Genomic DNA, 17,040 nt, shown 5'->3' with positions numbered 1-17,040 from the left:
CAGCAGCGCTTCTTGTGGGCAGCCAGTTTCCCTTTTAATGGCAGATAGGCCTTGTTGCGGTCAGCACGGCTACCTGGTCCCGATCATAGAAGCAGAGCAAGACAGCCTGACGCCAGGAGAGGTCAGGTGGGGTTCCTACAGCAGCAGGGTCAAATCATGACACTCGGCAGCTGACTTTTAGACAGTGGTATATGTGGACTGGGCCATGGAGAGAGATGCTTAACCCCCTACATCTGGCATTCTTTCCTTGGCGGGCTTTACCTCATACAGGAATAGCCCGCTAGAATTGACCTACATCTTTTCTCCTCAGAGGTTCCTCTCCTCTATTCTCTTTCAGAGAAAATGTATTTTGTATGTGTAATTTGGCTACTGTAAGTTACTGGCCTTGTGGGCACTAATGTTACACCTGGAATTTTGTGTTTATTACAGACGTGAGTGTCAAACTTTGTCAAACTGTCTTTAGATTCACCTTGTTTTATTTTAACTGTTTTCTACATCTATTCTCATTATTGTCCCCTTACTAACATGTCGGATAAGAGAACCGGTTCCAAAGCTACTGAGGATTCCGAGGAAAGTCGATTTTTCTCTTATTCTCCCCGCGGGGACTACATTGATTAATCCCCATTTCCTCAGCACATTTTTGTACAAGGGGGTTCCAAGAGCCCATGTTAGTGGTTTGAGAACCATCTTTGGCTCAGAGTTAGAAATTCAATTCAGGGTTTTGCGCGAATGTCTTCCTTTCTTGAAAGATTGCTGAAATAGGATACTCAGATTTTAAGAACCAACAGTTTTGGAGCAGGAGTAATCTAGCATACAGGGCCTCGATGAGTTGGTGCTAGCCGTTCAACAGGTCTTTAATAATAAGGACACTCTAGTACTGGTGGTTGACTGATATTTCTTTATTCAAGAAGAAAAGAAGCACTTGGTTTCGTATCGTAGCCTCTCCACAATTGTCAGAACTTTTGGGAGAAGCCTGGCTTAAACCTGACTGAAAATTTCAGGTTCAAGTTATCTATCCTCTCTCCAGCGAGAATGCTGAATGTGGGAATTACCCACAAAGGTGGATGCACCTATTGCTTGCCTTTCCAAATTTAACACAATTCGAATTCCGATCCCTTTCTGTGAAGGACAGAATGGATAGGAAATATGAAGTAATTCTAAAAGAGCAGTCGAGAAGTGGTCACAGCAGGTTTGTGAGTACTTACTGTCTGGTAGGACAAGATCAGAATTGTTGCCTTTAGTAGATCACGTGAGTGAATATTTGGGCAAAGCTGTCCTGCATATGCAGATTTACTTCAGTCCAGAATTTTGGTTCTAGTATTTTCTGCCAGCTATTCACTATGGCTCAGATCTTCAGTGGCTGAAACAGAATCCAAGAGGACTCTTGAGTCTCTGCCTTTTGAGGTGAATGTCCTTTTTGGTCCAACCTGGACGAAAGGATTACTAAAGCTCTTACCATCCATTGAAAGCTTACAGACCCAAAGCCACAGATTTCAGTCCTTTCATTTCTCAGGGAAACAGGAGAATCCTCTACAAAGGACCACTCCTCTGCCTCATGTGGTGGCCACCAGAGGAGCAAACAGGCTTGATTAGGCAAGTGTCTTGCCCCCAAGCCTTCTGATAAGCAGATTGCAAGACCCCCCTCCCCCCCCCCCAGTAATTTCTGTGGTGGGAGTTCGCCTTTTGCTCTTTCAGGAAAAATGGATCAGATCCACTTCTGACATGTGTAAGAGTTATAATGAAAGTAGGTTGCATAGTGATCCTCTTGCGGCCTCCACCCATTTGTACCTCTCACGAGAGACAAGACCAAGAGGCCACAATGGATACAAAAGATGCATGTCTTCCCATTTTGATCTGGGGGGAAAGAATCATAGACCCCAGATACTTGCCATCGCAGATTTCCACTTTCAGTTCACAAAGTATCAAAAGGTATTTTTACCAATAAAGAAGATCATTGTAGTTCAAAAGCTGGTGAGATATCTTTGACTCTCAAGTGGGTATCAGTTCTCCTTTGCATGAAGGTCATGGGGAAATGGTGTCAACTTACGAAACAGTGCAGTTCACACTCTCCCACTCGTAGGTTTTTCAAAACGAGATTCTAACCAGGTGATCCAATCCAGTCACATTTTTCAGACTGTCAGAAAAATTCATCAGCTGGCTGGCTGAGTTGAGGAAAATCTCATCTCAATGGCAATCATTTCTCCATCTGTGATTGGACAATAGTGACCACAAGTGCCAGACTATGGGGATGGGGAGCTCTGATTCTAAATCTTCGGCTACAGGGACTTAGTCGCCGGGGAATGCAACGCTCCTCGTAATCTTGGTCAAACTCTGAGTTTGACCAAGAGTGTTAAACACTCTCTATCTTGAAGGACAGGGCAGTTTTTATTCAGCCGGACAGTGCCACAACTGTGATATACATAAATCACCAATTGGACAGTTAGAGCTCCCTAGCGATGAAGGAGACCACCAGGTTATCCTCTGTATGGAACAATATGTTACAGCAATGTCCACAGTATTCATCCTGGGAGTGCACAATTTGGGGGCAGATTTCTTGGGGGACGATCTTTCTCCCCTAAGGTTTTCCATCAGCTTGTGGAGAAATTGGGTCAGCCGGAGGTGGATATGATAGCCTTTCGGCCAAGCCACAAAGTGGACCGTACTGCATGAGAACCTGGGACCCGAAGGTGTTTCTGGTGGATGCCATGACATTCCCATGAAACTATTGGCTGATATGTCATCCCCCGCTACTTGGGGAACTGGAAAAAAACAAGATAAAATGTGTTCCAGTAATCCTAGTAGCACCACATTGGTAATGAAGATCTTGTTACCCGAATATTCTAAATATGGCGACATTGCCGTCATGGAGGCTCCCTCTAAGAAACAATCTTCTCTGTTAAGGCCCCTTTTTTCACCAAGAATTAGATCGGTTGGCTTCACCCATATGGTTGTTAAAGCTATGATCCTTAGGGCTAGGGGTCTTTCCGAAGAAGTCATTCATTTATTTGTTCTATTTAACAGAATGGTCTTGACAATGGCTTGAAACTAGCTTTCCTTAAGGTCCATGTATCTGCCCTGTCAGTTTGTTACTACTTGTGAGGGAAGCTGAAATTATTCACTTAGCTGTGTACAGCATTCAAATCAAACCGTGTTCAGCTAATGCAAAATTGCCAAGTGCTTCCACATTATAATGGAATCATTGACATTATTTTGTTACATCATTAAAAATTTCCCTATTTGATTGCAAGCAAAAAAAGTGAAGAGAAGACCTGATTCAGGCTGTACAGCTGTGTTAGATTTAAAATTTGCTAACAAGTAACTATCCTGTATGTTACTTTTAGATTTCACACTGATATATTGGTGCTGGAAATATGAGAGATCCTGCTTAAATAAATAAATAAAACACCTTTTTTGTGTAAAATATGTGCAAGAGATTATTGATACAGTACAGTAGGAAAGACTAAACTTAGCACACAACAATATGTTTGTGTAATTACGGTATGAGGAAGTGCATTAAGGGAATCAACCAACGGGAAGAAACCAGGTTTCTACTACTGTGGGTCTTGTAAAAATTGCACATCATTAAAATTTAGACACACGAATCCAATCACAGAATATGTGTCAACCCATACAGGGAAACACTACAGAATTAAGGATTTTATGACATTTTACTGCCAATTTCATTTACTTGGGACACTCCACCTGAACTGACATCATCAATGCAGGAAGCGGCACACAGCAAGTGCGTTCCACTGTGGAACGCACGCGTTAACCATCAGCTCCGTAGTTTTACACTTCTCATACCCTGGGTGCCCAGCTATTTTCAACATACAGCAAGTATTTACCATTTGGCATTTTTATCCACACTGGATTAATTACAGTTTGTTATATGGGATTAGTTTGAGCTCAGATCCCTTAACGTCAAGGCACCACAGACTGCATACGGTTTTATTGGATCTCATACCTCTACATACCTGGATATAATTTATTTTTCCATAGACTCCTTCATTCCTTTATCAACTGGTACCTTGACTTACGGTTTCTTTGTTTTCAGAGACATTTTGTAGGGACTTTTATAGTACATTTAAAAGTGTTTGGTTTTATCATCTGGCCCAGTATTATCAGTGCAATTAGTACGGTTGCACTATATTTATTTGGCGTTGCTCTAATTTATGTTCACCATTTGAACTTTATTATTATTACTAATGGTGGTATTATTGTACTTATTGTATCAGGTATCCAGTGCAATCAGCTAGGTTGCACTATATGCATTTTTGATATTGTGTATTTTAGTCCTCTTTTTTTAGAGTTTTATTCCATATTCTTTTCATTATTAAATTATTTATATTTTATCATACTTGCACTTTATGTATATGTGCCTTCTTTAGGTTAACCATCATTCCTTGACAATCTCAGTCTTAATTTCATTCAATTATTATCATCACAATTCTAATTATTATGACACTACCTGGTATGAGTGCAGTAATTTTTGAGTGTTTTTTTTTTAAGGGAATCAAAAAGTATCAATATAAAAACATAAATCTGAGAAAATTTAATTCAATTAATTGTTTCTGTTTATAACACCACGCCCAAAACCCTTAAAGTTAAATTGCCACCTACCTGATGTCCATTATAAACCTGAATTGGTGAACATAAGAGTGCTTTTAGGAGATGTTTTGACATTTAAAATTTAATTCAATAGCCTTAAGAGTGTGTTTTTTTTTCTGTAAAGCAGCACATGCCTCTGCTACTAGTAAGCTATGCCTTACAGCAGACATGTTGTTCTATATGTGGTAACATTAGAAAATTCTTATTACAGCATGAAATATATTTTTATTTTATGCATAGATTCGCTGCATTGTGAAAGGATTAACAGAGAATGTTAACTTTAAGCGGTCTTGTGAAACTGTTGTTTTTAATTGAGCATTCATATACAACTAATGAAGGGTCAGATGATGTAAGACAAAATGGCCAAAACGGGACAGGTCGCTGTGGATACTGATACTCTGTTTAAATCTTAAAAAATAATAAATGTTAAACCATAACTTTTATCTCAAGGCCCTTACGTGTAGAAAATACTAAAAAAATAAGTCTCCATCTGATACTACAAACTATTATTAATGGTGAATAGTGTGTTGGCACATGCGAGTGTTTCTCTGGACCTTGCATTAATTCAAAGTTTCTTATTCATTAATGTCTTTTTCATAAATTGTGTTTTGTTTTTTTTTAAATTTACATGTTTCATCCCCTTGTTGCACTTACTCTTTGAGCTTTTATGTCAGTTGACAGTAATTCACTTAAGAGGCATACTTTCTGCAATCCTATGTGCAACATTCTCTGTATCCTTAGTTGATCTCTGCTAAGATTGGATATCTTGTAAACCAAAAGTAATTTTCAAATGTTTATTTTGCAGACTCAGGTAGGCCGTTTTGCACCTCAATTTTCTGGTTATCAGCAGCAGGATTGCCAAGAACTACTTGCTTTTTTATTAGATGGCCTACATGAAGATTTAAATCGAATCCGAAAGAAACCTTACATCCAGCTCAAGGATGCAGATGGGAGGCCAGACAAGGTATTTCGTCATACATGGATTCTACCTCTTATTAATATTGACAATGCTTTGCAGGAGTTCTACAAGAAATAAGCATTTACGTTTAATCTGAAAACAGTTATGATGTCTGTTTAAGACAAGAGGGTTACATTATGCATTTTAGTTGTCTGGTTTTCGTCCTAAACTTAAGGTGTATTCTAACATTTTTGTCTTTATAAAATGTTAAATATTGTGTTTTCACATTTCAGGTGGTTGCTGAAGAAGCCTGGGAAAACCATATAAAAAGAAATGATTCAATTATTGTTGATATATTTCATGGGTTATTTAAGTCCACCTTAGTGTGTCCTGAATGTGCTAAAATTTCTGTGACATTTGATCCTTTTTGTTATTTAACACTTCCACTACCAATGAAAAAAGAGCGCACATTGGAAGTGTATCTTGTTAGAATGGATCCTCTTTCTAAACCTATGCAGGTAAGATGTGAGCAGTAGATGATACACACATAATAGCTTAGTGTTTATTTTTCTCTGTTAACCGAGTAAATACATTGCAATCCTGTTATTGAGAGATGTTCCCAGTGCTTGTCCTGTTTAGTTGACTAATTTATTTCAAATAACAAATTCTTTATACTATGTAGATCTGCATTACATATGATCCATTGTCTCTTATTTTTCTCTGAAATTTTGCTGGTCTCACAGCAGAATGTGACTCGTACTATTCAATTACTAGTAATTGTATGCATGAGATTCTGATGCAAGCGCTTGGTGGTTTGTTAATATTCATACACCCAGCACTTACGACATCAAGATATTCCTTCTAAACAGGGCTGCCACCAGAAATTGAGGGGTCCAGTACAAATGTAACAGGCAGGGGCCCCCTCCTTCATTCTCTCACCCCACCTTCATTTTTAAATTATTCTCTACCCAACATTTGCCTCCCCCCATTCTCTACAGTCACTCCCCCATCCCGTGTTTCATCTAACCCCTGCAGTAGTTTACTTACCTCTCTGCGTCATCTTGCTGTCTCCTTTTGGCTCCTCTCTATTGACAGCACTGTGATGTTCTTAATTAATCTCTGTCTGGGGGTGCTTCTACTGTAGCAAATAACGGCAACTGTGGGCCCCAACATCATGGGAGGGGAGGCAGACGTGCTGCCTACAAGGGGGCCCGCTGCCGCATCATTAATTACATATAGAGGACTCCCCACACCACCTCTCACATCTCAAGCGCAGCTGCTGCCTAGAAATGGTTCCCGCTACCTCCCTTAATTCACTGCAAATGCCCCCGCCCCTAATAAATTTGTTTGGGCCTAGGGCTGGATGGGCCCTCCTCTGCTGTCGGGCCCCATACGGCTGTACACCCTGTACCCCCCTGATGGTGGCCCTGCCTCTGAATGTGGGATGGAGAGTTGGAATAATAGATAAGTAGATATGTTAGACGTTTAGTATATGTTGTATTTATAGGTCCCATAATATTAAATATTTGTGATCTGCACATGCTAACCTATAAAATGACAAACCTAAAGTAAGAGTACTTAGTATATCACACTTTGTTGTGAAGATCATTAGCATACCCCAGAGTAAAGTGCAAGGGAAATATCATTACTTAAACATAAGTAAATAGAAGGAAGTAAACTTAAAGTAACTAATGCTCCAAACAACACCCACTAGTAATATTGAGTCCAACACTGATGATAAACTTTTGTATAGCATAGCAATAAATAAAACATTAAAAAGTGATGTAAAAAAAAAACATCCCTCCCCCAAAAAGGTGAATATCCCCCTGAATAGATTCAACAAGGTAAATATATTTACACAGTGCTGCAATAAATACAGATAGAAAATATAAACAAGCAATGAATGAATGATCTATAGGTTGAAATAAACAATGTCATAGCCCAGAAAAATGTAGTTCATACAATTTTCAGATTTTTATTCATTACAGAACACCCTGATCCGATGAATTTGTATGTTTATTTTCCAGTACAAAGTAATTGTTCCAAAAATTGGAAACATTATGGACCTTTGCACAGCTCTTTCTTCACTGTCTGATATTGCTCCAGAAAAGGTATGTATTGTGTTGGTACATGCCTTTTCTTGGTCTTTATACCCTTTCATAATCTAATTATGTAATTAATTTTTTTCACCTTATGTTTAGATGGTAGTCACAGATATTTACAACCATAGATTTCACAGAATATTCGCTATGGATGAAAACTTGAGTAGCATTATGGACCGTGATGACATTTATGTGTAAGTTTTGTAGCGCACTAAATGTTTAAACATTTTTGGCTTGTGAAGCTAAATGATACTGGATCTTGAGCTAATTTAAAAATAAAAAAATAAAGTCCTATATCATTGTTGTCATAACAAAGCTATGAAAAAGTATGAAATAATTTATTTTAGATAAGTTTCTTAAAATGAACTAGAAGTTAATGCTGTCTCTGCCTGCTGATCACGATACCTTCAAAATAAAAAAGTGAGTGGTTTAGGAAATCTCTCGCACAACTCCTGTATCGTTAAACCATGTGTTAACATGCTCTAACATGGGCTGTGCATGTTACAGATATCCATATCTGTGTTAGAACATGTTATTGTATTTAAAGTAAAAATTAAATCTTTCCTTACAGGTGGTAGAAAGAGTGAAGTATACACAGTAACATAAAATGCAAAAATAAATAAAATACAAGCTAAATTATGCATGAATTAAGAACCATGACCAAACCTTAATAAAGTATTTAAATGTTAGAAGTCTCAGGATATAATATGTGGCATTTTCTAATTTATTCATAATGATCAGTACATCAGACCTGAAAGAGGAGACGAGAAATCTAAAACATCAGCAAAAAGGCTGTTGGATAGTTTCAGTTTTGTCACTACCAACACTGACCTTTCAAGACTTCATGGCAGTTGTAACATATGGGTTACTCCTTAGTCAGCTCAGAAAAAAATAACACTTTGGTGTCTATTTCCAGTCTCTCAGCTGAGTAAGGCAAGTATGTGTGTAGGTTAGATAGAACAAAATAATAAAATAATATTCTACACAAAGGCTTACATGTTCCTGGTGAGTCCAGATGGCCCCTGCGACGCACCTCTGGGAGTGCAAGTATTAGCAGAGGTGGCTGGGGAAGCTGTCTTTGCTACTTTTAAGTAGCAAATAAAGTGTTTCTCATGAGGAGATTTGTTCCTCCTTTTCAGAAACTCTGAAGCACATAGCACCTGACTGAAAGTCTCCAGAGAGGATCGTTTGAACCAGGGACCTGCTCAGACAGATTGGGTGCTGAACCTCTGGGACTGTTTTGTCATCACTCCACAGGGAGATGCTCACAGTTTCTGGGGAATAAGTGAACCTTCATCGGTAGGAAGACTGATGCCCAGAGTTCCCACCAAGCTGGTGGAGAGTTGGCCAAGCAGCTGGGTTCAGCAAGTCATACAGACCCACAGACCGGATCAGAACCCCTGTCTCAATGGCCTTCTTGAATTGTTCAATTGTGGACTGTGTTACTGGGAATTTGTGCCTGTTAGGATTCTGAGCTGAGAGGTAACCAATTGGGGACTTTTTTGCTGACACTGGTGAACTGACTGACACTTGGTTATATTTGCTGTAGGAATACGTTTCTCCTGTTGCATTTAATCTGTGTCTACACATTTGGTAAATAAAGAGGTTCTTATCTCTTTCTTGCCTCCTTACCTGTGGGATCTGTGAACCTAGAGGGCTGTGGATATCTAGAGAACTTCGGTTCCAACCCAGGTGTCCTGACATAAGAGAGCACAAAATTCAGTAATGTGATCTTAAAAAATGCACGCTGGAAGGTCACTGGTGCATATATGACGCCACTTTCGGTTTGCTGATTGCCAATAAAGCCATGAGATTCTCCATTTCAATCTACATTTCTTTAAGAAACTTTACATTATAAAACCTGAACCCCCCACCACAAAGCACCCATTCGAGGTAAGCCTATTTTAGAGGTGCTGTTATACACCGTTTAAATAGTTTAGATTAGTTAGTAACCCTTTCTTAGTGCTTTTTCAGAGCCCGCTAAAGGAAAAAATACAAGTAAATCTAATCGTGTGTGCAGCGTGTGATATTCATTTAAATGAGGATTATGAAGGGACTTTGTGTGGATTGTATACTTCAGCACAAGGAAAACATGGCTCAATATCACAAACAAATTAAGGTGTTAATTGCATGCCTGTTGCAAGATAATTTTACCACTAAGGCTTGTGTTATAAACAAGGGAATATGAAATGCAGTTTGCATTTAAATATCTCAGGTGTAGGTGAATTCCTGGGTTTGTTAAAACATTAACAAAGCTATGGGATCAGAAGGTACCCCAGTTTCAGCCTCTTTACAAGATTTCCTATTTGAGAATCGTCAAGGAAAGTGTTCTTTTCACAAAGAGTTATTAAAGATAAATATGCATAAAAGAATGAGCGCAAACTATGGCTTCAGTCTCCAGAGCAGATGCACGAAAACATAAATGGGAAATATTTACTTAAATGCACGGAAACTATGCAAAAAGGAATAGATTTTCCTTTGTGAAGCTTCACTGTATTCAATTACTTTACTGCTAGAGCCATACTTCTAGAAGAGTCTCCAGGAAAGTATGGCATCGGTTGTGGCAAGCTCACAGTTGAAGAATCATTTAATCACACTTCCATTTCTTGGAGATTTTTTGTTTGGTGAAAAACTGGACTCAATGATTCAGAAAATTACTGGTGGTAAATCACGTTGTTTTCTACAAGATCAGAGAACGATACTTTTTCCTTCATCATCTTCTCACCAGCAATTCAGAGAAGCATGAAGCAATTCATAAAGCAGGACGAAAGACCTCGTACCGCTGTGATTCATCCCTAAAGATACCTCCATGGAATTCTGTGGGTGGCTTAATTTCTAAGTATGTAGAGACTTGGATACTCACCACTCAGGATCTCTGGGTTCTCAATATCATTTGCTGAAAGTACAAGATTTGAGTTCCATTCTATACCTAGAAAGAATATATTTGTGAAATACACCTTTTTCTGTAGTGAAATTAAAGGCACTGTAAAACAGAGCAGCAGGGCTTCTTTTTCTGGTAAAGAAAGCATCAAGATATTTCTGAACAATCCTAGATATGAACTTGCTTAATTCATTTATGCAAGAAATTTCCACGTGGGGTCTGTACAATCAATACTCCAAGCTATAGAGAAGGCAGACTTTTGTACACCAATAGGAATGTGGTGATGCACATCTTGCAGATCTATTATTCTTCAACAACATAAGTTCCTCAATTTTTTTTTTTTCTGGCTCAACATTTCGAATTCACATGTTTCCCATTAGGACTATCCATACCTTCACCAAGGTGGTAGTGGTACTAATGGTAGCTCTCGGAAAACAAGTAATGATGGTATGGACAACATTCTGGTAACTGGAAATTCATAAGAAGTCGCAAAGCACAGAACTATCTAAGTCATAATGTTTTTGCAAAAACACGGTTGAATCATCAACACAGCAAAAAGTAACCATGTGCTATGTCAACAGCTACAATTGTTAGGAGTACAGATAGACACAGTGAAAGACATAGTGTGCATATCAGAAGAAAAACTCCCTAAAATTCAACATCTAGTATAACAAATTGAACTTCAGAAAAAGGTGCCAGTATGGAACTGTCTGTGCCTGTTAGGAATGTTTTCATCCTTGGCCAAGATTGCATATGCAACTGCTCATAGTCGGTGGTATCACAATACAACTTCTCTAGATCAACACATCATGCTGACAAATACAGCATTAAAATCCTTTGGGTGGTGGGCAAAATACATAACTTAGAGTTAGTGTCCCTCTCACAACCAGAATGGACTGTGCTCACCACAGACTGTGGCTCCAGAACGTAAAAAGTCTGCAGGCTAATATTCTAGAAATGAGGGCAGTAAGGCATGCAATCCAGTACTTTCAACCTCTCAAGGCCCAAGCATCTCCAATTTTTTTTATGACAACTCAAGGGTAGTTACTTTTGTAAACCACCAGGTGGAACAAGAAGCAAGAACATAATGACAAACATATCAACGGATAGGAAGAAATTTTGATTAAATTGTTTGCACTACATCTAGCGAGCAGACTATCTCAGTAGATGCCAGGTTCATAAAGGAAATTTGCTTGCACAAAGGGTTTTCAACTGATAGTACAGAAATTTGGGCTCCCTCAAATACAACTGATGGCGAGATAGTCAAACACAAATATAACGCAGTTATGTTCTCGTCTCAATTATACCAGAACAAATTGAATAAATGCCCTATTAATTGCATGGACATTTCAACTGGCGTATGTCTTCCCTACTTTTCCTCTGATTGCCCAAACTCTATGGAAAATCAAGAAAGAAACTGCAGAAGCAGCTTGGTTTGCAGTAGCCTGCAGAATACTTTTGGAACAACCTCGACCTCTACCTGCTGGTCATCACATCAGGGACCAATAATACATCCCAACCCAAAATTCTTCCACTATTTATTATTGGACTTGGGAAACGTTCATTCTGTGGTGCAAATCTAAAATATTTGATCCAACTTCTGCAATCTTTCCACAAATTCTAAGATGTATTAGACAAGCGTCTTGCTTTAACTGCCTTGAAAGTTCATGTGTTGGCACTTAGTGTTTTTCCCGACTCAAAATTGGAATTATATGAACTTATTTTCTATTTATTTTTCAAGCTATTAGACCCTTTGGGATTTTAAGAAAGTACAAGATGATCCATCATCTGATCCATTCCAGCAGAAAGTATCTCTTAAGTGGCTGAAATTTAAAATGGTATCTTTGGTAGCAATTACATCTGCCCATTGAGTGGGAGAATTACATGCTTTATGGTGTAAAAAAAACAAAACAACCTTTTCTAAACATATGGACAGAGTGGTTTTAAAATAGAGATCTACATACCTTGGATCTTGTCAGGGTAATTTCTATTTAACTTTCCAAAACGAATGAACTCCAAAGGCAGATCAACTTTTTATTTTGCCTACAGGACCCCATTAAGGATATGCTCCATTAAAACATACCTTCTCAAGGAGATCATTGTGTAGGCTTACAAGAGTAATGTGCCTCAGATAATAAGATCACACTCTAAAGGGTGGTAGTGACCTCCAGGGCATAGAAAGTTCAGACCTCAGCATACAATTTATATAAGGCAGTAGGGTGGTCATCACTTCACATGTTTTCCTGACATTGTATTCTGGATGTAACATCTTCTAATGAAGCTTAGTTTGGAAGGAAAATCCTTTAAACAATGATTCAGTAAATCTTTTTTGTTGCAATGCTGGCTCCATAAATATTTATTATGGCAAATTTCCCATGTCATATATTGTGGTGGTAATCATGCCACCGACGCTGACACGTCTGCAAAAAAATGTGTGGACCCTGCAGGCTAAGTGTTTAAACACTTAACCTGTGGGGTCCACACATTGCCGCTTTAAATGAACCTTCATCTAAGTCGCGCTGACGTGAAAGGGAGGTGTGTTCGGAATCACTGCCTGTCAATATGGCTCTTCGATCGGAGATGTGGACTTCGGTTTTCAGGTAAGTCTCTTTATTTTCTAGTCTTTTTTGTCACATTTGGGATTTTTTTTTGTAGGAAAAAAGCATGTCGGTTTTGTCACCCCCGAGGATACGTACCCAACCCGTACATTGCTTGGGTATATCCCATATGTCACGGCTGCCAGGAGTCTTGAAAAGGAATAGTTATTACTGTTCATTTTAATCCCTTGAAAGACAGACTCCATGGCAGATGGATATTTCACATCTGTGTTGTCTGTTTTTTTGTTTTTTTTGGGTTTTTTTAGAACAGCTTCTGAAGATTCTCAAAGGGAAGAGGGAGTCACCTTATATAACAGTTTATTTTTCCTGTGTCTACTCCGCTGACTGAGGAGTTAACCCATATGTTACGGATGCCATGAAATCTTTCAAGGAATTGAAATTAAATGTAATAAGTATTCCATTTTGCAGAAGCAACAGCTAAACTAAATTAAATATTTCAAAAGGGGAGATGTGTCAGTGATTTGTTGCCTTTGGTTTTTCTGCATATATATGTATTGCTGTCAGGTTTGCATGTTTTTATTGATAGTCAAGCTATGTCTGGATTAAACAGTGCTTCTGGGTAAAAAAATAAATAGATTGTCCTGTTTTTTTCATTTTCTACACAGGAAGTCTCCATCCCTATTGTGGAAGGAAATCGACCACCAGTAATAGAATAGTTTTGTTAAAATCATGCAATAATGGTAGAGATTTTTATTTTCAATCCCTATTCAATTGGTGGATAAGTTAAACATAGCTTCATTTTTAATGTTTGCAGTTAGCCAGTATTGCCATAGTTAGGCTATCTACCCAGGTGAACTGTACAACCTAGGACCGTAGGTGAATCTGTATAAAAAAATGCTTCTTTGTTATTTATTCTCTGTTTTATACCCACTACTATAGTCACTAAAATGCAATATACATCATGTGAACTGGACTGCATATTTTTGTTCTTGATTGTAATCCAGAAATTTTTACTTTAGATTTGAAACCTCAATCAACAGAACAGAAGATACAGAGCAGGTCATAATTCCTATTTATTTACGTGAGAAATTCCGCCATACTAGTTATAGTCATCACCATGGTTCAACATTATTTGGTCAACCTTTTCTTATGACTGTGCCTAGAAACATCACTGAAGATAAGCTGTATAACCTTCTTTTAGCAAGAATGTGGTATGTAATCCAAGACTGGCTAACTTAACATGTTAATTGTTTTGTAACCGCATATATCGTTGAAATGTGTTTGCTTTTACCTACCTCGTCTTTTTTTTATTTTGCTATATTTTTTCAAGCCTTATCTACGTGTAGTCTTTTTCATCCATGACAGTTGAACGATCTGCAAATTATTAACTGCGTATCAGAGCAATTTGGAAAATCTTACAGACTTGTAAGGCAGTATGTTCCTGTTACTCTAAAAAAATATTGAGAAAGCGTCCTTAATGTATAACAAAATAAACAGACATCATTTTAATACCAGAATTCTGGTGATTGATGCTTTCTGTTGAGTAAAGTTAGTTAAATAAAGTGCACTACATAGCCGGGTTCCTAAACATTTATACTAACCAGTGACTAAAATGCCAAGCTACCACTACTTTAAATGGTGTGCTGCGTGTCTTTTACCTTCAACTTTATTTTTTGCTTCTTACAGCCGATATGTAAAAATCGCAACTGAAAGTGAAGAAATTGATGGCCCTCTGCCCTGCAATAAAGAACTTACCATTAATGGAAATGGCCCTAATGGTATCCATGAAGAGGGTTCTCCAAGTAAGTTTTTGTATGGTACCATTGTGAAAAGTATAACATGGTGTGTGTGTCTTTTATCTTGTATATTTCTTTGTCCTACCACTGGGGGACACTGCGTTACCTTGGGGTATAGTAGGTGGGTCTGGAGTTAGGCACTTATAAACTTGTTTGTTTCCCTGACTCATCCCCCACTATGCCCCTCCTCTGTAGCTGACTTTAGTTGTTGTAAGTGCCTTCTGGAGAAAGGTCACTTCTGTATAGGCTCCTGCCTATACTTAGTTTAGCATTAGGTTTTCCTGTTTTTATTTTTCTTTCCTTTTCAGGTGTAGCGCTGGACTGAAAAGACCCAGAGGAGTGAATAGTCCCGGGGATTAATTCACTCTGAGTTCCAGCGCAGGTAAGCAGCTCTTCAGCACGCTTCCCTCGCACCTCTGCCGGCAGTCATCCCCTAGAGAGAACGAGCAAAGGGGCCATGTTTAATTTGTTTTAATTATGCCTTTAAAGGCAAACTTTTCATTTGGGCCATTTTTTATTATATATTTGGCCTTATACACGGCCGCGGCCACAATCAGATATGCGGGCAGGAGTAAAGGTGTCTCCACCTCTCCTCTCCGCCCGCAGACTTGCCGGCAGCCTCCTCCCCCCTCCTCTACCCCGAGACAACGAGCAGTGGGGGAGAAGGACAGGCATCGCGCTCTGTGGAGGCGATGAAACTGTCAGTGAGACCGCACGCACCCTGGGCACGGCAGCGCGGCGGTTCTCACTTTCCCCCGGCTGCAGCCATATTCTGTATATGGGCTGAGCGGCGATGAGCAGGGGCGGACATGTTAGGAGAGGGGAGTGCACCTCCCCCCCTCTCTCTCCCTAATGGCGTGAACGGCGGCCATCTTGGATCCGGAGCGCACACACATTAGTGCATGCTGTTCCTGACTGCCTCTCTTCACCTGGTAATGTTGGATCGTTTTTAATCATATTTGTCAACGATTGTCAGCCTACTTGCCACACAGTCAGGACTTTTATTTCAGGATCCTGTGACTGCTGTATATATTATAGGATTACCTATTTGACAATATTGGTAGTTTCCTATCCTCCTGTGACATATTTTTCTTTTAAGGCAGATATACATTGATATGGGAATACATAGCTGTATGATATTCCATATGGTTTCCATAACTCTGGTAAAGGGAGTTCTATATATATATAAAATCCCTTTTGTTATGTATAGCCTCAGTTCCACAAGCATTGTGGCTGGGTAACTTTTATACAGTTTTCCAGATATGCGGTATGTCTCAGGAATTACCTAGGGGGTAATAAACACGCTGTTTTATATGCTCTACATTATTTATATCGCACAAAATTAATATACAGTGTTATCCCGTGGTAGGCTGGTTGGTCTGTATTGCAATATGTATATATATATGTGTACATCAGGAGCTGTGGCTCATCTGATATATACACAGTTTTGATTACATGGTGTTGTGGTTTCTATTTCCATAATAGCACATATATATATTACCTGTTTAAAATATAGAACAGATTTGATCTGTGTTTTTTTTATTGCTGTTATAGCAGCCTACAATAGGTGACTCCTCCGGGAGTAGATTACTCGCTGGTTGGCACTCTCTGAAATTGTTATATATTTATGTGAATATGTGTCTTCAAAGTATATTGTTAGACAATATTATTTCCTGTTACTTTGCCTACCGTTTCCTTATGTTTTCTGACGGATCAACTGGAAAATAGGAGTGACATTATATATGTGCGAAATGTAATTTTTGAATTATCTTTTCCACAGCCTAGCCCGAATGCCTCGGCACAGACTGCGAGGCTAAGGTCTACAAATAGGGTGCTCCCATTTCGGTGTCAGCTGTTTTGCAGAAACAGGTCTGGTCTAAATCACTGTCACGTCTGGTGGCCGAACACATTAAGGTGATTTTAAAGTTTGAAATGGTACATGAGTATACCCTTTTTCATGCTTCTACACATGTTTACACTGTGCTGGTTAAGCTCCCACACAGCTTATATCTGTCCGCTAACACAGAAGCGACATTACGCTGTTCAGGTATAAAACCATCCGGACAAAGATGCTGTTGTTCACCATCTTTCACAGATGGAGAGGATTTTATCTTTGACTGTTGCTACAGTCAAAATAAAGATGTAGTTTATCCCTCACCAGAGGATGTCTATTTCCATCTTGTTTTTACTATCAAGA

The 17,040-nt window shown here is 38.9% G+C and overlaps 1 protein-coding gene across 5 annotated transcripts in view; it reads left to right on the top strand.

Moving 5' to 3' along the window:
• The window catches only part of USP15 (ubiquitin specific peptidase 15), a 97,803-nt gene that overhangs the window by 59,619 nt on the left and 21,144 nt on the right, over nt 1-17,040 (top strand). For all 5 annotated transcript variants that reach the window (XM_075209596.1, XM_075209594.1, XM_075209595.1 and 2 more), the window contains 6 exons: nt 5,414-5,572; nt 5,800-6,024; nt 7,534-7,617; nt 7,708-7,802; nt 14,067-14,258; nt 14,734-14,849. In XM_075209596.1, the coding sequence (XP_075065697.1) occupies nt 5,414-5,572; nt 5,800-6,024; nt 7,534-7,617; nt 7,708-7,802; nt 14,067-14,258; nt 14,734-14,849 (871 nt within the window). The remainder of the gene's footprint in view (nt 1-5,413; nt 5,573-5,799; nt 6,025-7,533; nt 7,618-7,707; nt 7,803-14,066; nt 14,259-14,733; nt 14,850-17,040) is intronic.

The sequence above is a fragment of the Mixophyes fleayi genome, chromosome 4 (assembly GCF_038048845.1).
Source record: "Mixophyes fleayi isolate aMixFle1 chromosome 4, aMixFle1.hap1, whole genome shotgun sequence".
In the NCBI taxonomy this organism is placed as follows: domain Eukaryota; kingdom Metazoa; phylum Chordata; class Amphibia; order Anura; family Limnodynastidae; genus Mixophyes; species Mixophyes fleayi.
This window is presented reverse-complemented; position numbering and strand designations above follow the sequence as displayed.